The sequence below is a fragment of the Canis lupus genome, chromosome 29 (assembly GCF_003254725.2).
Source record: "Canis lupus dingo isolate Sandy chromosome 29, ASM325472v2, whole genome shotgun sequence".
Classification (NCBI taxonomy): domain Eukaryota; kingdom Metazoa; phylum Chordata; class Mammalia; order Carnivora; family Canidae; genus Canis; species Canis lupus.
The window spans coordinates 23,517,844-23,540,677 of NC_064271.1; the positions used below are offsets into that span (position 1 = coordinate 23,517,844).

Genomic DNA, 22,834 nt, shown 5'->3' on the forward strand with positions numbered 1-22,834 from the left:
TCAGCATTTAGCGCTGCCTTCAGCCCAGGGCGTGATCCTGGAGACCCTGGATCGAGTCCCACGTCAGGCTCCTTGCATGGAGCTTGCTTCTCCCTCTGCCTGTGTCTCTGCCTCTCTCTCTCTGTCTCTGTGTGTCTCTCATGAATACATAAATAAAATCTTAAAAAAAAAAAAGATAACAAACAGTTACAGACATACCTTTTTTGGAACTGTATTCCCTGATTGCATTCCTCTATCATTATTCCTAAAGGCATTCTCTACTCTATGCTATTATGTGTCATTCCTATGCATGTTTTATAAGTTTTTTAAAGATTTTTATTTATTTATTTATTTATGAGAGACACACACAGAGAGGCAGAGACATAGCCAAAGGGAGAAGCAGGCTCCATGCAGGAAGCCCAATGTGGGACTGGATCCCAGAACCCTGGGATCATGACCTAAGCCAAAGGCAGACGCTCAACCACTGAGCCACCCAGGTGCCTCGCATGTTTTATACTTTTTTAAAGTTTTAATTTTAATTCCAGTAGTTAATATACAGTGCGATATTAATTTCAGGTGTACGATATAGTGAATCAACCCTTCTATACATCACCCAGTGCTCATCAGGACAAGTGTACTCCTTAATCTCCATCACCTACTTAACCCATCTCCCCCATTCACCACCCCTCTGGTGACCATCTGTTTGTTTTCTATTAGAGTCTGTTTCTTGATTTGACTTTCTCTCTTATTATTTTCCTTTTGCTTGTCTGTTTTGTTTCTTAAATTCTACATGAGTGAAATTAGATAGTATTTGCCTTTCTCTGACTTGACTCTCTAGCTCCACCCATGTTGTTGCAAATGGGAATATTTCATTCTTTTTTATCACTAAGTAGTACTTACATGTTTTATAATTTATCCATATGTAAATTTGTGTTAGTAGTAGTATGTCCTTAACAGAGACTATCATAAGTATAGTAAATATTATGTTAGTTTAAGAGTCTTTTTCTGCATGCTGGTGTCAGATATTGATATTGCCAACAGGATTATTTAAAATGATATTTATTATTTTAATTTGAATTTTCCTCATTAATAATGGGGTAATACATTTCAGAAATTTATTAGCCTTTCAATTTTCTTCTTCTGTTCTAAGGTCATTTTCTCTGATTGGGTCATTTCTGTTTTTCTTAATAATGTTTTAGTTTCTTTGCTTGTTCTGAATATAAATCTATTAGTTATATAAGCTACAATTATCTTCTTTTAATCTGTGGTTTGTCTTTTAACTCTTTTAATGGTTCTTTTATTATACAAAAACCATTAATTTTTATAATAGTTAAATATGTCAAGTTTTCTTCTGGATATTGTGATTTTTCTATCTTGGAAGAAATTCTTTCCTCTCCTAGTATTAAAAAGCTATCCCACCTATATTTATTCTATAAGTTTCAAGCTCCTCTATGAATGTCTTTAATGAAACTGATATTGTTTATATTTGTGATGTGAAATAAGTACAGAATTTTATTTTTCCACAATTAAAGCAATTTTTCATAAGACCATTTATTGAGTGATCCAGTCCCACTTCTTTATATTTAATGCCATACTTATTATATACCAAATTTCCAAATATGCCTTAGATTATTGTGTTCTGACGCATTGGTTCAAATAGTCAATACCTGCACCAGTGAGCATTTTTAATGACAGGTAGAAAGTACTTTATTAATAGAATGTAATTAACAAGAAGGTCTGCAGCCAAACACATGGATAGCATTGACTATTTTTCCTTCAGGTCATACTTAGAGATCTTTAACAACCTCACTTCCATTGTGCAGAAATCATCATAGGATGCTATCTAAGCATGAAGTGGCTCTTTGCCAACTTTGTTTTGAATTCTTGACTTGCTGACTACTTGAATGGTCATTAAAATCCTTATTATAATCCAGCTGAATTTCCAAATCAATGATCATGATGTTCCCATATATATTTGATCTCTGAAAAAATATGAACTTGGAGAGATAGAATCATAGAAAATCTATTGTAAGTGTTCATTATTAAAACAAATTCCACCAAAGTTTGCCAACCATGCTGCTCCAACTTGAAAGCATTGCTTTCCCCAATACCTAATCTTTTAATAAGTGTCTTGACCAGAAGAGGTCTCATTTAAGTTACCTCTTTTGAATCATTACTGAAATCGTTTTCTACTTTTCCCAAATTTCCAAAATCACCTGAATTTGTAGCTAGGATCATTCCATACTTCAAGGTTTGTCCTTGGGAGAATTGGCTTCTATGTAGATGTATTTTACCTGCTTTGAGATCAGAAGTCAAAAAGAATATGACTTTGCTACATGGAAGGAATTGAAATCCTCATACATTTATGGAATTTTCATCCCCATAAACTGGGTTCTGTACAAAACAATTAGAATATCTCTGAAAATCTGCCACCTAAATAGACTAATGGAGTAGAACCCGACAGACCAGTTTTATAATCAGATGGTTCACCCATTAAATTCATTAAAACTTCACTTTCCCAGTGATGTCTCCCCCACTTTCCCTTTACACTATGAGCACCCATGGCAGATAAGGTGTCTGATCCTGACAGTAGGTAAAAGGCCATCACTTTGGCAAATATGCCTGAGAATTTGATCTAATGTAGCTTTGAGGACTAATATTCAAATTTTCTTGAAGGTAATGTAATAATTCCACGAGAAGCTCAACCAAGTAGAGAGTGCTTTGACTAGAGTTCTAAGAAATCAACTTTTAGACAGAATAAATGCAAAGCTGAGTGATTGATTTTATTAGAAATTTATTCTTCTATAAAAAATACGAAGGGCTATAGAAAATGTTCATGTACTGAGTCCTCCATTCTTTTGAATTTATTCAGTTTTATGGGTTAAATTGTGATTCTAGCAGACTTGAGTCCAGAAACAAAAGTTATTTCTTGTGCCAAAAATCTAGAAATAGCTATTAACCAAAGAAAATAGTCTTAATAAAGGTGACAAAATAGGGGGAAATATTATCTCAGAATACGGAACCAATGTTGCTAGTTGCCCTTAGCAGGCATGAGAGCCTTTGAGTTTGTCATATTTAAATAACTGCACATAAAAATAAAATTGGTATGTTGAACACTTTTGTCTTTTGAAATAGTATCTCCAGTGGTTAAGCCTGAAGACTAGATGATTTCACTATTTTCTTATGGTAATAAAAGACACGATTCTTGTATTTCAGAACAGACCACATCAAACCAAATTATGACATTTTCTCATAATAAAACTCTCGAAGGCAGTGAAGTTTTAATTTTTAAAAATTAACAATGCTTTGCAAATAAGCTGGTTTAGTAAATGCATAAACAATGGTGAATGGTTATCTTTTTTAACTGGAGATTACTTTTCAATAAACATGAATAAAGAAAATTCTTTTTAACCTGCCTTTTTATATATCATTATGACTATAATAATTTGAAGCTATTCATTTTTATACCACCTGAAAGTATTTTCTATGTTATTATAAAACAGATGAGTAAGTAAAAACTAAAGTTATGAATAAAATGCATTTGCAGAGGTTTATTGAAGCCCTCTGTAGGTATTTTCATGGTGTTGATTGCCAATGGAAAGCAACCAAAGTCATGTAGTAAGTCATAATTACTGAGTATTCATGAAATGCCAAAACAGAACTACTTCTGTTTAAAGATATTATAATCTCCCTTAGATGGCAACAGTAGTAAGGGATGCCAGTGTTATGCCACAAACTGAAGATCAATAGCAAGGTATTATTTACCAAATTAAATAGCTTTAAAAAGCAGAAATGATTCCTAGTTAAATGCATGTTTAGGGGCGCCTAGGTGGCTCAGTCTGTTAAGCGTCTGCCTTTGCTGGGGTCATGATCCCTGGTTTTAAGATTGAGCCCCGCGTTGCATTGGGCTCCTTGTTCAGCAAGGAGCTTGATTCTCCTTCTCCCTCTGCCTGCCGCTCCCCCTGCTTTTGCCCTCTCCCTCTGTCAAATACATAAATAGTATCTTTTTAAAAATGCATACTTAAATTACAAACACATTGATATTAAAACTAAAATAGAATGACACAAAAATGAGTTGTCTTTTAAAAGAGATAGGAAAAGAGTTATAGCAGATAGAATAGTAAAAAGGGAAACAGTGAAAAAAAGAGTATATTGTATAACTTGGAATTCGTTTTCTTTGTGTTTGCATTCTTCCAATTCTATTCCTATCCCTTGGTCTAACAAAGCAAGCCAAGGGCAGACTTTAAACAAATTCTGAGAAGCCAGAAGTGGAACAGGAAACCTGGTTTGATAAAGCGAAGGCAATTTGTTCAACATGTGGGAGAAGTGCTTCATCTTGTTAATAGATGGTCTGTGAGCTGAATTGTTACTAACAGATAAGCTATTAATTTGAAATAGAAATTGAATTTGTCTTATGGGATTTGCACAAGTAATGGTTTTTCTTACATATTTCTTTCCAGATGTTCTTTTTATAACTACAGGCAATCTTAATTTTCAAATATTCCAAATGTATAATTAAAGTTTCACCTCAAATTTAAAGTATTAAATCTTGAGTAAACTTGGATAGACTGCTGCTTCATCTTGTTAATAGATGGTCTGTGAGCTGAATTGTTACTAACAGATAAGCTATTAATTTGAAATAGAAATTGAATTTGTCTTATGGGATTTGCACAAGTAATGGTTTTTCTTACATATTTCTTTCCAGATGTTCTTTTTATAACTACAGGCAATCTTAATTTTCAAATATTCCAAATGTATAATTAAAGTTTCACCTCAAATTTAAAGTATTAAATCTTGAGTAAACTTGGATAGACTGCTGCTTTGGCAAAACGAAGAACGTGTCTTGAATTCTTCTGATTCCTCCTTCAGTCGTCCTGTCTGCCATCTGGATAACAGCCATTCTTCACATCTCAAAACACGCACACCTACCTCTTCCTGCCTGGCACCAGCTTGATTCTACTTTTCAGAACATAACTTCCTTTATATAATATTGTTGAGGGCAGAGAGCCTTTGTACTTCATTTTCCCTTTTTCCAATATCAAGAAATATGTCTTGCCTTGGATTTGAGCCTATATGCTTCCTGTTGTTCGTTTCCTCACTCAATTGAATATACTTCTTTGCACCGTCAGACCCTTCTGAACTCAACAGTTCTGCTCAGGATTGAACCAGTCTCCCAAGGTTGTTTTTCTATAATGTGGAAAAATGTGATTTAAAAAAATATATAACACTATTGTTTCTTAAAATATAACATTATCCTAGGATGGACTAAAACAAAAATTTGCCTAACAAACTTTTTAAATTAAAAACCTTTTAAAGGAGTGATACAGTTCTGCGAAAGAGGGGCAATATCAAATTCTTGAAATTTGTGGTTTCATGATACAACCTAACCTTTCACCCACCATCTGCCTTTTACTCTTATCCATTAGATTACATATATAGTACTACTTACATGCAGTGTAATTTTGCTAAGATACATAAATCAGCATTTTGCTAAGGCTCACAAAAATATTCTCATATTGTTAAAAGTCACAAATGAGGGTATTTAGCCATGAGGAAGAATTGGAAACTTCAAAACAAAATATATTTGGCATAGATATTCTCTATTAGTTTGCTACTCCTTACCTCCTGTTCCCTACTACCAACATTTGCATTTGAAAAGATTCTTTACTTGTACCTGAAAAAGAAAGGAAAAGAGCAGTGGGGTCGAGGTAGGAAGAGGGGGTTGTGGTGAGCACACTGGTCTTAAGAAAAAGATTTATTTTCATTCTGTGCAAGTCACTTAGTCTTTCTAAACGTCAACAATATATATTTCACAGGATTGTTATAATATGGATGCATTAAATATAAAAATATTTACTCAACAGTCTTGCTGTGATAGTTTTATGCAGCACACAACAAAACCCTAGGAGCTTTTAGAAGTATTTACTTCTAAATAAATCTGAAAGGTTGGCTCTAATCTTGGCTGGCCTCAGTTGGACAAGGCTGAACTCCAAGGTTTGGGAACTAAAAAAAGCAACAGGTGTCTGGGCATGCTCTTCTCATGACAGAAGACAGAAGCTCCAAAAGGTTGAGTAGAAATTACCAAGCCTCCAAAAGTCTCAGTTTCTACCTGCGTTCTATTGAGCAAAGCAATATGGACAAGACCAAAGTCAATGGCAAGAGAAAGATTTGTAGGCAAATAATTCAATTTAACACCAGCTAAAATATGCTAGGTTTTCAGTGAGTGCTTTTCAAAAAAAAGCATGACGCTTCCTTAAAAATGTCACATTTTATACCTAAAATGTCACATTTTCACCTAAATTCTAACAAGTATATATTGTTTCATTTTTCTTATTTTGAGTTTCTCATGATTTTAGATTTTTAAGTATTTCTTTTAAATAAAAGGGTTTATATTTTAAAGATTCTAATATCTGAATCACCAGTGTAATGAACCCTTCCACTTAAAAAAAATAGGGCCTTTTTAGGTCTAAAAAGTATGCTTTTACTATTAAAAATGTTTTTCCTTTGATGTTTGCAGATACACAGAGATTTTAGAGGATAGATAGAATATCTATATAGGAGGACAATTAGAATGATTTCTTGGAAGAATTGGGATTTGAGATGAAACCTTTAAAGAAAGGGGCAGAGATATCCATGCAGTAGTTCAGAACAATGTTATAATTTGGGGAAGAATTTGGGCAAAGAGCACGGAGGTAGTAATATTTAGGAGAGAGTGAGGTACATTGACATACCAAGAATGGGTCCTGAAGCTAAAGGTACAGTACAAAGCCAGACAGGAGCAGAAGCAAAAGTCACTTCGTGTAAATTCAGCTACACAATATTGAGATTATGAATGTTTCAGATCTGTTTGCGAAGCTGTTTATTTCAGCATATTTTTATTTGCCCATGTGCTCTGTTTATTATTTATAAAGTTACGATTTTCCAAAGCCTTCAGTTTCTTGTTATTTCAACTATTTTAGATCAAAGCATTTTTAACATCTGTATTAATTCTTGGGTTTATATTCAGGAGCAGAACCGAAGGTAACATATATCAAATCAAAATTTGCACATTTTCTTCCATATTTCCAGTGTTTTCCCCTATAACTTATCAACTTAAAATTAAATTTTCTTCATCTCTCCCATCATCTAGCAAAATAATATATTTAACATTCAGATACAATACACACATATGTGTTTATATATACTTTATATATGTGATTTTTTGTATTTTATAACCATATATATTTTTTAATTGTGGAGAGTCCGTATTTGTAGAAAACATCAGACATTTTAATTGTTTCACTTTTGTTAAATGTGATCCTTTAAAATTATCATTAAAAGTGGACTTCAGGGGTTTTGTTAGCTAACAATAGTGGAGAACATTTTCATTCTCCTTATATTAGGATGAAAAACCTGTCTTTGACATTAATTCTGTAAATGAACGGATGAATATATTTCCTTTTATAATGCTTACCTTACAACAGACCTTCCTGGTAAACCTGAAAGACAAACTCTAGACCCAGCACATAGTGAATCACTTCTGCAGATCTAGATAGAACAGTGATTATTAAAAGATGAAGGAAGCTACATCCCTTTGAATTACTGTTTTGTATTCTTTGGGTAAATAGCTAGTAGTGCAATTGCTGGATGGTAGGGTAGTCCTATGATGGCAAATTATGGACCGGGCCAAATATCCGTTGACTGATCAAAGGATAAAGAACATGTGGTATATATATACACAATGAAATATTACTAAACCACAAAAAGAATGAAATCTTGTCATTGGCAATATGTGGATGGAGCTAGAGAGTATTATGCTAAGTGAAATAAGTCAGAGAAATATAAACACCACGTAATTTTACTCAAATGTGGAATTTCAGAAACAAAATAAATGAGCAAAGAGAAGCTTTGGTTTGCCTTCCTCTGTCTTTATATAAGTTGTAAAGAGATCTATGGAAGTATGAGCAAGACATCAATAGGTAAAACATACATAGGAGGATATCAGTTAAGTAGTGTATCATTCTGAAATATAATTTTTAATTAACATTTGACCTGTTTCTCTTTACTTTAGCAAACATAATTTTCCTATTAATGTTTAGAAGTGACATATTGAAAAGAATGAATGGCTTAAAAGTGGATTGCATTCTTCTTTTTTAAAAAAGTTATGCCAAGCTTGGTTTTCATTTTAAAATTAATCTGAATTGCACATCTGCATTGCAATTCATTTATGAATAAACATTTTTTCAACATGTTTTCCTTAAAGAAAAAAGCTCCAAGTGAAAAATCATCTCTAGTATTATGTGCCTTGTTTTGTGGATTCTAGTTCTCCTTACCACAGGCTTGTATATCCAGGGACATGTGTGTACCGTTCTGAGAAATACTGAATATTCTAACAATCCAATTCATCTGTTTACTTAATCTAAATTGTAAATAATACAAAAGTCACATAAACATGATCTCCCTTCTCTAGGAGCTTGGCATTGTTAGAGATAAGTACATCAATTCAATAGTGATCATTTATACCATAGATATTAATAAGAGTTAGAGGAAAATGAAATAACAGAGATAATCGTTGGCTGGATCAGTTAAAATATTTGTGGAGAAAAATGGTTAGAGAGTGGGAACTCAGAAAAGAATAAATGGAAGATACTTCCAGCAGTGAGAACAGGATCAAGAAAGGCACAGAAGTATTTCTGGAAATTATTGACAAACATTTTTTTCCAGATAATAAAGGACAGCACTGGTGGTAAAAGAAGATATCTTAAAAATGAATCACTGAACTCAGTGGTTGTAGAGGAGTCCAATTTCAAAAAAAGTTCTCCAAAAATCCATTCTAGATGGATCAAAGACCTGATTGTAAAGTATAAAATAATAAAGCCTGAAGATAGCATAGGAGAAATTTCTTCATGACGTAAGAATAGGTAAATATCTCCCCAACAGGTCACACACATCACTTACCAAAAGAAAAAGACTGATAAAATGAACTTCATTAAAATCACTATGTTCTCTATTTGGATCTGAGTTGTTTTCACACAGGTGTCTTAACTTTGTAAAATTCCATCAAGCTGCACACTTAATTTTTTGCATTTTAATGCATGTATATTACATTTCAATAATCAAGTTTAATAACTGATTATATTCTTGCAGTTAGAATAGAAAGACTAGTATGGCATTTATTAAAAGTCAATCATATATATGAAAGACATATATATACATATATATATATATATATATATATATTTCAGATCTTGGATAAGATCTGCTTTGAATAAGAAGGGAGATGGTTTCCTATGGTAAGCTGAATTAAATTCTATATGTGCAGTGAGAAGAAAATTGACTAAATTTGCCAGAAATATTCTAGATTGTTTTCATCATGTCTATAGCCAATTATTTAATTTTTTAAAGATTGATTGATTGATTGATTTATAAGAGAGAGAGTGTGTGTGAGCAAGAGATCACAAGCAGAGGGCACAGCAGAGGGAGAGGGAGAAGCAGACTCTCCACTGCGCAGGGAGCCCAATGTGGGGCTCGATCCCTGAGATCAGGACCTAAGCTGAAAGTAGCTGCTTAACTGACTGATCCACCCAGGCACCCTGGCCAGTTACTTGTCTTCTATTTAAAAGTTAAATTTCTAGTCTGCACAGTACTTTGATTAAATCCCATTGAGTTTATAAAATAGCATATATAAAGTCTCTAGTTTGGTTCTTATAATAATTTTTAACTCTTATTCAGAACTTTCTATTTACTTGTTACTGTTTTAGTGCTCCCATGCATTAACTCATTCTTTTAAAGATCCACTTATTTATTTTAGAGAGAGAGTTTATGTGCAGTGGGGAGGGGCAGAGAGAGAGATGGAGAGAGAGTCTCAAGCTGACTCTGTACTGAGAATGGAGTTCAAGGATCCCACAACCCCAAGATCATGAGTGGAGCCGAAACCAAGAGTCTCACTCTTAACCAACTCTACCACCCAGGCACCCCTATTAACTCATCTTATTTTTTTTTATTATTAACTCATCTTAATACACAAAGTAACAAAGTTTAAGATAGCTACTATTATTATTTCCTTTTTTAAAAAAATGTTTTATTTGTTTGAGAGAGTGAGAGAGAGAGAGCACAAGGCAGGGAGCGTCAGAAGGAGAAGCAGGATCCCTCCAGGAGCTGGCTCCTGGGACTCCAGGATCATGACATGAGTTGAAGACAGATGCTTAACAGAATAGAGCCACCCAGGTACCCCTATGTTTCCTTTTTAAGAGGAAGGATCAAGGGTTCATAGTGGCCAAGTAGCATAATCAACATTCCACAACTAGCAGCATGTCATGGAGCTTAACTCCAGCATCTTAATTTAAAATTCCGTGTTTTAAAACATTCCACTACACTGATTCCATCTCTTAAAACCCACTAGGGAGGATGGGCTTATCATGATATATTAACAGAACAACCAGGGCCTTGGCTTGAGATTCAGGTTTAAGGGTCATGAAACCATACAGCAGATGAAATGCCTACAGGGGAATACATATAGATGAATATATACAGATGAATATAAAGGCATACCTCATTTTATCGTATTTTGTTTCATTACACTTTATAGATACTGCGTTTTTACAAATTGAAGTTTTGTGGCAACCCTGCGTCAAGCAAGGCTATCATGCCATTTTTCCAAAAACATTTGCTCACTTCTTGTCTCTACGTCACACTTTTGGTAATTCTCAAAATATTTCAAACTTTTTCCTTGTTATTGTGTTTGTTATGATGATCTCTGATCAGTGATCTTTGATGTTACTACCGTAACTTAACTTTTAGGGTGCTATGAACCATGCCCATATAAGACTTTGAACTTAATAAATGTGAGGACTCAATGTTCCATTGACTGGCCATTACTTGGTCTTTTTCCCTTTTACTGAACCTTCCAATTTCCTGAAACACAACAATATTAAAATTAAGCTAATAACCCTATAATAGCTTCTAAGTGTCCAAGTGAATGAAGAATCACCATCTCTCACTTTGAATAATAATAATAAAAATACCTAGAAAAGATTAATCTTAGTGAGGAAGGTATGCTGAAATCAGAGACAGACCCAAAGCTAGGCCTCTTGGCCAGTAGGCCAAGCTGTGAATACAAGAGATTGATTTAAGCGGTTTATGGAAGAAGCCATCTCCATAACATCAAAGCGCAAGGTGAAGCAGCAGATGCTAATGTAGATGCTGCAGGAAGTTCTCCAGAAGATCCAGTTAAGATAATTAATGAAGGTGGCTACACTAAATAACAGACTTTCAATGTAGACAAAACAGCCCTGTATTAGGGAAAAAAATGACATCTAGGACTGTCAGAGCTAGAGAGAAGTCAATGTCTGGCTTCAAAGCTTCAAAGGACAGGCTCACTTTTTAGTTGGGGCTAATGCAGCTGATGACTTTAAGTCAAAGCCTCTGTTGATTTACCATCCTGAAAATCCTGGGGCTCTTAAGAACTATGCTAAATCTACTCTGCTTAAGCTGTATAAATGAAACAACAATGCCTGTATGATAGCACATCTACCATGTTTACAACCTGGTTCACTGAATTTTTTTAGTCCACTGGTATGACCTATTGCTAAGAAAAAAAGATTCCTTATAAAATATTTCTGCTCATTGACAAGCATCTGATCATCCAAGAACTCTGATGGAGATGTACAATGAGATTAATGTTGTTTTCATGCCTGATAACACAACATCCATTCTGCTGCTTATGGATCAAAGAGTAATTTGACTTCCAAATCTTATTATTAAAAAAAATACATATCATAAGGTTATAGCTTCCATAGGTAATAATTTCTCTGGTGGATTTGGGCAAAGTAAATTTGAAAACCTCTGGAAAGATTTCACTATTCTAGATGCCATTAAGAACATGTGTGATTCATGGGAAAAGGGCAAAATATCAGTATCAGTAGGAGTCTGGAAGAAGTTGATTCCAATTCTCATGGATGATTTTGAGGGATCATGACTTGAGTGGAGGAAGTCACTGCAGATAGGGTGGAAATAGCAACAGAACTAGAATTAGAAGTGGAGCCTGAATATATGATTTATGATTGAATTGCTGTAACATCATGGTAAAACCGGAATGGATGAGGAGTTGCTTCTTACGGATGAGCAAAGAAAATGGCTTCTCGAGATGGCGTCTACTCCTATTGAAGATGCTGTGAAGGTTTTTAAAATGACAATAAAGGATTTAGAGTATCACATAAACTTAGTTGGTGAGGCAGCAGCAAGGTTTGAGAGGACTGACTCCAATTTTGAAAGAAGTCCTCCTGTGGGTAAAAGGCTCTCAAACAGCATCACATGCTACAGAGAAATCATTCCTCAAAGGAAGAGTCAATCAACATGGCAAACTTCATTGTTGTTCTAAGAAATTGCACAGCCACCTCAACCTTCAGTAACCGCTCCCTTGATGTGTTGGCAGCCATCAGCACTCAGTAAACACTCAACATCCATCAGTAAAAAGATGGTTGTTAGCATTTTTTAGAAATATTTTTGATTAAGGCATTTTTATATGTATTTTTAGACATAATGCTATTGCACTCTTAATAGACTATAGTATAGTATAGACATAGCTTTTATATGCACTGGGAAACAAAACAATTCATTTGACTTGCTTTATTACAATATTTGCTTTATTGAATGGTCTGGAAATGAAACCACAATATCTCTGAGGTATGCCTGTACCTACTTTTGCAAGGGCAGGGATAGAAAAACACATAAGAATATATTGAAACATACCACCTAAGTATGGACATTAGCAGAAAATGATAGCAGCGTGGACAAAATGACATTTCCAGAGGAAGGTATCTTCTTGGTGGGATATGTCTGTTAGAGTACTTAGAGCTGCAGGTAACTGAATACCCAAGTCAATGTGGCCTAAGCAATGCATTTACTATCTCTTGTCAGCAGAAAAATGGAGAGTAGGTGTTCAGTGACTGGTCAGTGGCAAAGAGAGTCAGATGCAATATGTCCGTCCAAGGTCTCTGCTCTCAGGCTTGCCCTTCTTTGCACAATAACAGCTGTCTCTAAATTTCACAAACTTACCAGCACCTTCAGGGACATTTTCTCTTTTTGTATCTCTTTTTATCTCAAAGAAAACCTTGCCAACCCTTCTTCTCATACCTAAGATGATTTCTTCCACCCTTTCAGTAACCAAGGTTGTCCCTGCAGGCATGTCCCTGCTAAATCAGTCACTGTAGCAGGGATAAATTGTGATGATTGGCTTTAACTAATCAACATTCACTTCCCAAAGAAGCCAGCTGGACAGCATGCAAGAGAGTGACCGCTTCAGTAAACTGGAAGGTTGGAAGAAAGGAGTGGAAGGTTGGTTGTTGGTTAGGCAATCAACAGCCTCTGCCACAAGAAAGTAGTAATGCTAAAAACAACCATGGCTTTATAAGTAACATCCTAGCCACAAACCAAAGTGCCATTTTTACATGAATTCAGTGTGGAGAAGATGTTTCCCCTGTCTACATACAGATTTCTCAATAACAAATAAAAATGTGAAAATACCATCTTTAAGTGTTCAAGAATATTGTCACTTCTCTTCAAAACAGTTCAGGCATATATATTAAATCAGATCGAAAAGCTGTGCTATCCAAAAATTAATGTTTAATATAATGAAAATTTGAATCATTCTTTTACATAAAAATATGACCTGAAGTACCAAATTGGAAGCCAATTTAAATGCTGAGTCAAGGGATATAAACTTTTTTTTTTTTCTTGTCTGGAAAGTTTGGAAATAAAGCCTTAAAACCAAATCTTATTTTTTTTTAATGCAATCCTTTAGGTGTCTGATTTGTATATTGTGTGGAAATGCTTGTGATGGAAACATTCAAGAGTCAATGCATTTAGCTTCTGGTCCTTATCATCTTACTTCCCTGCATCCCAATTCAAATTCACTTTGAAAATATTTCAAGTAATGTTATTACTCTCAAGATGTTTTAATTTGATACTTAGTATACTTTTCAATACTACATTAAAATTGTAGTTTCCAGGAGGGAAAGCGGGTTTCCTGAATCCTGTGCAAAAGAGTTATAAATAACTGAAAAAGTACAAAGCAATAATCTTTTTGTGTTTAAACTGCTATGAAGCTGCAAAAGCCTTCAATGAAAGTCATGTGTGCACCAAAACCTTTCACCTCCTGTGTCCTAATAGATGATGCCTCCCTTTTCTTCATTGTGAGAGGAAGCAAGGTCTCAAGTTCACTAGAGGCTTAAATCTCAGTTTTTAGGTTTGATAAAGTTTAAGTATGTTGTGGAAAGAGGTAGCAGTTCAGGATGATTTGGGAGTTACTATCAAAATGTTTTACTTCATTTGATCACATGCTATATATACTGTAGCATTTAGAAATAAGGACTTAGAATCATGGGTCACTATGAGGCAAGCAAAGGTAAATGAATTAAATAAATGCTTCTTAATTTAAAGAAACCTACTTGTAGACACGGTACCATAATTTAAAGATAGCATTTTTTTTTTTTTACTCCGGATTACAATATGGACAACCGGGAAATCGGCACTCATTTCACTATCAGTTCTAGGGCTGGGTTTTAAATCCCTGTTAATATAACGCTGATGAATTAATTGAGGGTAGCCTTCATATATCAACTCCAAAAATACCTACATCATTAGAAAGAAAAAACAGAAAAACAAAGTGCTCTGGTCAACTTGGGAAGCAAATGCCACATGTTTTATAGATAAAGTGAGACTCTCAACTGTCAGGCAATCCCAAGTGACACATCCCTAACTACATCCCTCTATGAAACTCCTTCCCCATCTGGTCATCATAAAGGTTTAATGGAACCAAAAGGAACAGCTTCTCTATGCTAGACACTGGGTCCTGGAAACAGAAGTGATCTCCTGTTGGGGATAAAAGGTAAAGCCGTTCCTCCCCACCCCGCCCCCCAGCACCTCTTCTGCATCTCCAGGAGCCTGAGATGCGAAGCCATCCCCGCTCCCCCTCCGCAGGCTCCCGGGGGCGCCTCCTCTCCCGTCAGGGTTGCTGAAGTCATCCTTGCATCCCGTCTGGAAGCTACTAGGAAGACCTCTGGAAGCAGAGGAGCTGGGGGTGGGGGTGGGGGTGGGGGTGGGGGTGGGGAGGAGTTGGGGCCCTCCCAGCCCACGCCTCCCGCACGGTCCAGACCTGCACGCCGGGCTCTGCCGCCCAAAGCGCGCCCACAAAGGCCAGGCGTCCCGGCTTGGCGGGGCCGGGGGAGAAGCAGGGCGGCTGCTCCCCGCTCCGCCGCGGGCACGGGGCCAGGCCGGGGAGGGGTGGGGGTGGGCGAGGAGGGGCGCTCACGTCACGTGCGCGCGCAGGGGCCGCAATAAATGCCCGGGAGCTCGCGGGAGCGGCGGAAGCGCTCGGCGCCCGGCTCTGCGCACCTCGGCCGCCCCGGGCGGGAGTCGGGGCCGCCGCCAGCCGTCGCCTCGCAGCCGCGCTCGCGCCGCGGCCGCTCGGACGCGCGGCGCCCCCCCTGGCCGGCCAACCCCCAGCTCCCTCGCAGCCCCAGGTCCGGCCTCTCGCCGTGGGGCGCCGGGCCCGCTGCAGGTCCTCGCCGAGCGCGGGAGGCCCAGGCTCGCGTCCACCCTCCGCCCTCCGCCCTCCGCCGCGCCCCGGCCCTTCCCGACCCGACTGTGCGCGGGCTGGGGCGGCTGCGGGAGGCCGCCGTGCTGCTCCGCCCCGCTCGCCTCGGGAGCCCCACGCTGGAGAGGTAAGGGCGTTTCTAAACCGCGTCGCTCCCACCTTCTCCCGTCTACCTTTTTTTCCTTCTAAAACTTAAAAAAAAAAAGGCAACTTGTAGAGAATGGGCGGACGCGGAGGGTGAGTGCGCTGCTTGCAAAGCTGCAGCGATGGAGATCTGCGGGAGCTGGTGCTTCCAAGTGACCGTGGCTTCCTCCTCCTCCTCTCCCTCCTCCTCCTCCTCCTCCTCTCCTCGTCCTCATCCCTCATCCTCTCCTCGTCCTCATCCCTCATCCTCTCCTCCTCGTCCTCTCCCTCCTCCCCTCCTCCTCCACCTCCCCCTCCTCCTCTACCTCCTCCTCCTCCTCTTCCTCTCCCCCTCGTCCTCTCCCTCCTCCTCCTCCTCTCCTCCTCCTCCTTTCCCTCCTCGTCCTCATCCTCTCCTCCTCGTCCTCTCCCTCCTCCCCTCCTCCTCCTCCACCTCTCCCTCCTCCTCTACCTCCTCCTCCTCCTCCACCTCCTCCTCCTCCTCCACCTCCTCCTCCTCTTCCTCTCCCCCTCCTCCTCTCCCTCCTCCTCCTCCTCTGCCTCCTCCTCACCTCTTGCTCCTCGTCCTCATCCTCTCGTCCTCGTCCTCTCCCTCCTCCCCACCTCCTCCTCCTCTCCCTCCTCCTCTTCTACTCGTCTTCTCCTCCTCCTCCTCCACCTCCTCCTCCTCTTCCTTTCCCCCTCGTCCTCTCCCTCCTCCTCCTCTACCTCCTCCTCCCCACCTCCTCCTCCTCCTCTCCCTCCTTCTCTCATTCCTCCTCCTCCTCTCCTACTCGTCTTCTCCCTCCTCCTCCTCCACCTCCTCCTCCTCTTCCTCTCCCTCCTCCTCCTCTACCTCCTCCTCACCTCTTCCTCCTCGTCCTCGTCCTCTCCTCCTCCTCTTCCTCTCCCTCCTCCTCTCCCTCCTCCTCCTCCACGCCTCTTCCTGCTCCTCCTCTCCTCCTTGTCCTCTCCCTCCTCCCCTCCTCCTCCCCTCCCTCCTCCCCTCCTCCTCCCCTCCTCCTCTCCCTCCTCCTCCTCCACCTCCTCCTCGCCTCTTCCTGCTCCTCCTCTCCTCCTTGTCCTCTCCCTACTCCCCTCCTCCTCCCCTCCCTTCTCCCCTCCTCCTCCCCTCCTCCTCTCCCTCCTCCTCTCCCTTCTCTCCTCCTCCTCTCCCTCCTCCTCCTCTCCCTCTCCCTCCTCTCCCTCCTCTCCCTCCTCTTCCTCATCCTCGTGCGCTTTCCGTTTGGGTTAAGTGGGGAGCGCGCGCCTGCGGCACGTGGGAGGAAGAGCTAGAGGTGCTGGCGACCTGTTAGCTTTATCGGGTGCGGGCCACAGGTTGGGCACACACTTTCTAGGAAATATGATTGAATTCTTCTTGCCCTGCGCCTGGGGAAGAGGAGACTTCCTCCCAGGCCATTCTTTCGCATTAGTTCCCATGGGCCCTCTAGATGCATATACCCGTGGATATACCTATGAATGATATTTTCTACTCCTTCAAAACATTCACCTCAATTTCAGCATGTTGTGGACATCCTGAGTGTCTGCGAACTGGAGCTAGGACTCTGGTATAAAATAATACCTTAAGACAGCGAAATTTGGACCTCTAGGTTGATAGAAAACGCTGTAAGGTGGATGATACCCCTTTGCAAGCTGTATGTATGTAATATGTAGCCTCTTAAAGCTTTTCCATTCAGAAATAGAATCTCAAGCTTTGACTCTTTGGGGCTACTTTTGCCATTTATCTTGGCTTCTTGCGTGTTATCTTGGTAAATATAGTTGTCTATTTGGTGAAAATAATGCATCGTGGAAAACCTCTGGAGGAAAAATGGATTAGAGAGAAGTTATTTTAAAAATAACTTCTCTCCAATCCAAAACCCATGTCCGTTTGTTGGCGTTATGTAAACCAATCCATCTGGCACACTTCCTTTGTGACTGCTATTTTACTTTTGTTATTGGAAAGTTAGTACCTGCCTAGATTTTCACCTTAATCACACTGCATGTCGTTATAGCCAAAAGGAGTGGAAGAGCCTGTCTTGGAGATTTTCCCGGGGAAATCCTGAGATCATTCATTATGAAGTGTACCGCGCAGGAGTGGCTCAGAGTGACCACAGTGCTATTCATGGCTAGAGCAATTCCAGCCATGGTGGTTCCCAATGCTACTTTATTGGAGAAACTTTTGGAAAAGTACATGGATGAGGATGGTGAGTGGTGGATGGCCAAGCAAAGAGGGAAGAGGGCCATCACAGACAATGACATGCAGAGTATCTTGGACCTTCATAATAAACTACGGAGTCAGGTGTATCCAACAGCATCTAATATGCAGTATATGGTAAGGAAATTATTCAAATGGTATGTACAAAAAATGTTTATTAATGCTTTCAGTCTTCCTGGTTAAATTTCTTCATGCTGTTATTTAATCTTTGCCATTTGTCCTGTATGAAATTAAAAAAAAAAAGATTTTTGGGGGAGTATCTTCCTCTGTATATTCTTATTAGTGTTCCCTCTATTCTAAGAGCTCTTTGAATTTCATAGTAGAATTAAATACCTTTAGATGCAATGTTCCTACTAAAAACTCTGAATTCTACTCTTACCAGGAAGATTCCTATACTGAAATGCTGAACAGCTAACACATTTGCTTTTAAGTGAGTTAGTGGAACCAACTGCTTCCTAATTCCTCTTCCTAGCTGATGGAACTTATGAATGGTGGATCTGAAAAGTCAGGGACCAATAATTTGAAGTAGTTTTCTGGATTGGTGATAACTTTCCAATAGATCCTTGCTGCTTACCAGTATGTAAATTACCTTGTAAATTGTACACTTTTCTGGTTGCTTTATATTAAGGAGTGCTTTGGAAATGACTTTTTTTTTTCTTGTGGATTTATTTATTCTTGTGGATTTATTTATGCACTTTGTCATGTGAAAACAAGCTTGGACAAAGATTACAAAATATATATGTGACTTATCCTTAATAATCTCATTTATTTTTAGAGTACAGTAGCAAACAATAATAAAACTTACATTTTATTATTATTATTTTAATTTTTTTTTAGAGAGGTGGGGAGAGGCAGAGACAGAATCCTAAGCAGGTTCCCTGCCCAGTGCAAAGCCAGATGCTAGCTCTCACAACCCTGAGATCATGACCTGAGCCGAAATCAAGAGTCGGATGCTTAATCATCTGAGTCACCCAGGCACCACACACACTTACTTTTTAAAGGCTATTAGGATATAGCTCATTAATATATTTGTACCTTGAAAATTTAGAAAAAAATTCAAATATCTATTATACTAAAATTAGGAATGTACTAGCAAAAACTGAGATAAATAATCATTGGTGATAGCAACACATGTGTAATAAACATTGGGAATTACATTTCTCCTTTGGATACATTGTAGGGCATAGCTAATTTTAATGCATTCTAGTTTTTCTTCTTCTGCATTCACATTAGTGCTGATGGATATTCTCTAGGCAACCTTCATGATATATGGAAGTTCTAAATTCACATTACCCATTACAAAATTTAGCATATTATTTTAACTTTAACTAGAAAAACAATTTACCCTGAAGAAAGTAGGTAGCACTCAAGAAAATGCATGAGAGGTTAAGAATGGGGCCTGGCAATCTGGTGATCTAGGTTTAAAATTTGGCACTGATATGCATTAGCTGTGTGATTTAGGGAAACTTAATTTCTTTCTACTTCCATTCCCTCGTGTCTAGCATGTATATTCACCTCAGAGGGTTGTTGTGGGGATTGAAGGAGATAACCTAGGTAGTAAAGTTTGTCAGGCATATTGCAAGGTCTTAGTAAATGTTACTATAGACTGATAGTTAATTCTATGTCTCCCCATACTGTTTAAATAAAATACATAAGGAAATTGTTAGCTCTTTTCAAAATTCTGTGCAGGCTATGATACATTTCTCCTTTTTGTATATTTTAAAATGTTTGTCCGAAGTAAAAAATTCTAGGAGTTCTTCACTGTGAGCTTTCAAACAGAAAGAGCCAATTATGGAGCCTTTCCAAGTAGGCCACCATATGCTTATTCCATGTGGATAGGTGTTCTGTTGCTTTTTACTTAAAATAAGGAAAACCTTGGGAGTTTGAACCCACAAAAAGAAATCTGAGAATATTTGTGTGTGTTTTAAGTAATATGGAAATAATGAAAGAAGTTAGTTCAGTGATTCGTTTTTCACAGAAACAAATCCAAAGAAAATAACTGCCTATTGTATGATGTCTAGTCTGGGCTGTTTATATGAGTTTCTTTTTAGTTTCACTGGTTTCATTCTATCCTTGAAATGTAGATTTAGAAACCAGCCAGGGTTTATGTTGTGTTGCCCTTAGATACTATTAGCACTGGAACTGTGTCTTGGCCATTAACTGGGCTGCAAAGGACTTCGTTGCCCAAGTATACTGGAACACATTTTCTAGAATACACATTTAAGGGGAAGTCTTAAAGAACACTTCTATTTTATTTGAAATACTGTTAACATATATAGCAGCAGAAGTACAGATGTTGATCAACCTTGTGAAAATGATATTTATTTAAATAGTTATTTAAAATATATTAATTCTGAGAAAACAAAATTAAAATTTGGCTTAAAGAGCTATTTCCTGTAAAATACGCAATACCCTATAGGTGCCACAACTTTGTCTGCTTGTATGCTATTTGCCATATCACATTAAAAATGTGAATAGCCAATTACCTTATTCACACTTGGTGCTTTATTTAGTGTACTGTTTATCCTGGAACCTATGGCAGCCAAGCCACATCCGCATTTATTAACATCACATACCTACCCCTACTCTTACCCTCATTTAAATAATAGGGTTAAAAGTGGACTCTGGAAAGCCACATCTTCCATTGAAGAGCTTATAGGCTGATTTAGAAGAAAGAATAGATACATTTGAAAATGCTCAAGTAAACAACGTTGTAAAATTCTCTGCTAAAGTGTATGAATAATGCCAAAGGAGCCCAAAATAATGGAATATTCCTAATGGTGAGAGTTAATCAGTGAGGAAGATGGTTAATAGGTGTTCCTGGAAGGTGATCAGGACCCTAAATTATGGCAGAGAGTGGAGGGCATATCTCAACTAGAGGAAGAGAAACTGACAAGTGCTGTTCCAGGGAACCTTCCAGAAGAAGAGTAGGTTGAAGAAACACAGACTTGTGGCAGGATAAGGAAGGGGAGAAATAAATTATTGATTATGGAAATCAGTGATGATTGGAAAGGCTCCCTAATTGGCTTTCTTTTTTTTTTTTTTTTTTTTTAATTTTTATTTATGATAGTCACAGAGAGAGAGAGAGAGAGAGGCAGAGACACAGGCAGAGGGAGAAGCAGGCTCCATGCACCGGGAGCCTGATGTGGGATTCGATCCCGGGTCTCCAGGATCGCGCCCTGGGCCAAAGGCAGGCGCCAAACCGCTGCGCCACCCAGGGATCCCCCTAATTGGCTTTCTTTTTAAAAGTTCATAAATGAAGAAGTCCTATAATTTTTTTTACACTTGATTTTGGGTAAGTTGAGAAACTAGAACTCTTGTTGCTGAGGAGGCAATAGATTTTTAAAAGAAAAAAATACTAGCTTTGGACTTCAGTAGCAGTGCGTTCACTTTGCCTCTGCTGCTTATTGGGATGTGAACTTAGCCAGCAACCATACTTGGCATTGCTTTTCTTGTTAGTAAAACTGGTGTAAAGAATAAAACCACAATCTATAATAAGACATCTGATACTGTTGCACATACTGTCTTTTTTCAAGCCTTTCCTTTCCCATGGGTTTTCACCTTATCCTTTGGTTGTTTTGTTTTTCTAGTTATTTCATCAACATGTTCTTGTTTTCTTCGTTTCTTGAAACTTTGTTTTTCAGGTTTTTCCTTTTGGCCATCTCCCTTCCTACAGGACCATATCTACTCCATTGACTTTAAATACCATCCATATATTGATGGTATTTAGTCCATAGCGTAGTCTTTATCTCCATCCAACAGTCATCTCATTGAGCTCCGCTTTCATATTTGAGCTTCATTTTCATATTTCCTGCTGCCTACTAGTTTAGGCTTAAGGTGTCTGAAAAGAAAATGAACCACCTCCACCCTTATCTGTGATCCTGCTTCTTTTCCTGGATTCTTAGTGGATCTCATCAACATTTGCTGAGTCTTCTGTAAGCAAATCAAAGCAAAACATCTTACAAAATAGAAAATTGGGCCCATCCCCAGCTCTTGCCACACTCTCATTCTTCCCACTTTCACATAACATATACCTGCAAACATAAATATACGATTACTTGCCAAACTCTGTAGATTCTGTCTCAGAAATGTCTTTTGAATTCATCTCTTCCATTTCATCCTAAGCTTTGCTAATTATGTCACCTAAAGATTGGTACCACAGCTTCTCACCCAGCAGACTATACCAGTTTGTTCCTACTTTATTTTTACTTTTTACTTGAGTCCACCTTCCTCATTGTTACTAAGTCTGTTTTTTTTTTTTCCTCAAACACTTCTATAATAGTGGTTACTCAGCTGCATGACACTTCTGTTAACTTCTGGATGCTCACAAGTTGAAGCTTACCTTGATTAATGTATACAAGGAGGTATATCCTGTCAGTTTTGCCCATGGCCCTCAGCTCCCTTGTGTATATCTAAATCTGTGTTCACATTTATCTATTCACTGTTCTTAAGGATGGTTGTGTTTCCTCTGTCTCTTTGCTTATCAGTTTTTTCTGTGCCCAGAATTTCTGCATTTCCTGTCTCCTCATAATGTCTTACTCAAGACTAAGCTCAAATGTTGTCTTTCTGCAAAGCTGTCACTGGTGCATGCATTCCTCTGCCTTTCTACTATGCTCCTAAAGCATTTATTAAAATGTATTGGTAGTATCAAAATTTTGTTGGAATTAAATATTTACATGTCTATTTTCCTTTCTAAGACTTAAAATTCCTAGAAGGATAAGCATCATACCTTAATTATTTTTATAACCCTGTGGCTGATGGATAGAAGTACTCACTAAATACTCGTTGATTGAATATTGTTGATTGTTCAACAAATATACGTTGAATGAAGGGATGGATGGAAGAGTAAAGATTATGTATGAGATAAATATAAGGACAGATAAGAAAGAGGAATTAAAATAATAAAAGTTGTGGAAGGTAGGATATCAGTAACACCGGAGATA

General features: G+C 38.3%; 1 protein-coding gene across 1 annotated transcript in view; it reads left to right on the forward strand.

The window, feature by feature from the left end:
- The first annotated feature begins 15,532 nt into the window (after nucleotides 1-15,532).
- Nucleotides 15,533-22,834, forward strand: part of CRISPLD1 (cysteine rich secretory protein LCCL domain containing 1) — a 48,044-nt gene continuing 40,742 nt past the window's right edge. Inside the window, exons 1-2 of the mRNA XM_025478045.3 lie at nucleotides 15,533-15,680; nucleotides 17,689-18,008. Of these exons, the coding sequence (XP_025333830.1) occupies nucleotides 17,751-18,008 (258 nt within the window). The 5' untranslated portion in view covers nucleotides 15,533-15,680; nucleotides 17,689-17,750. The remainder of the gene's footprint in view (nucleotides 15,681-17,688; nucleotides 18,009-22,834) is intronic.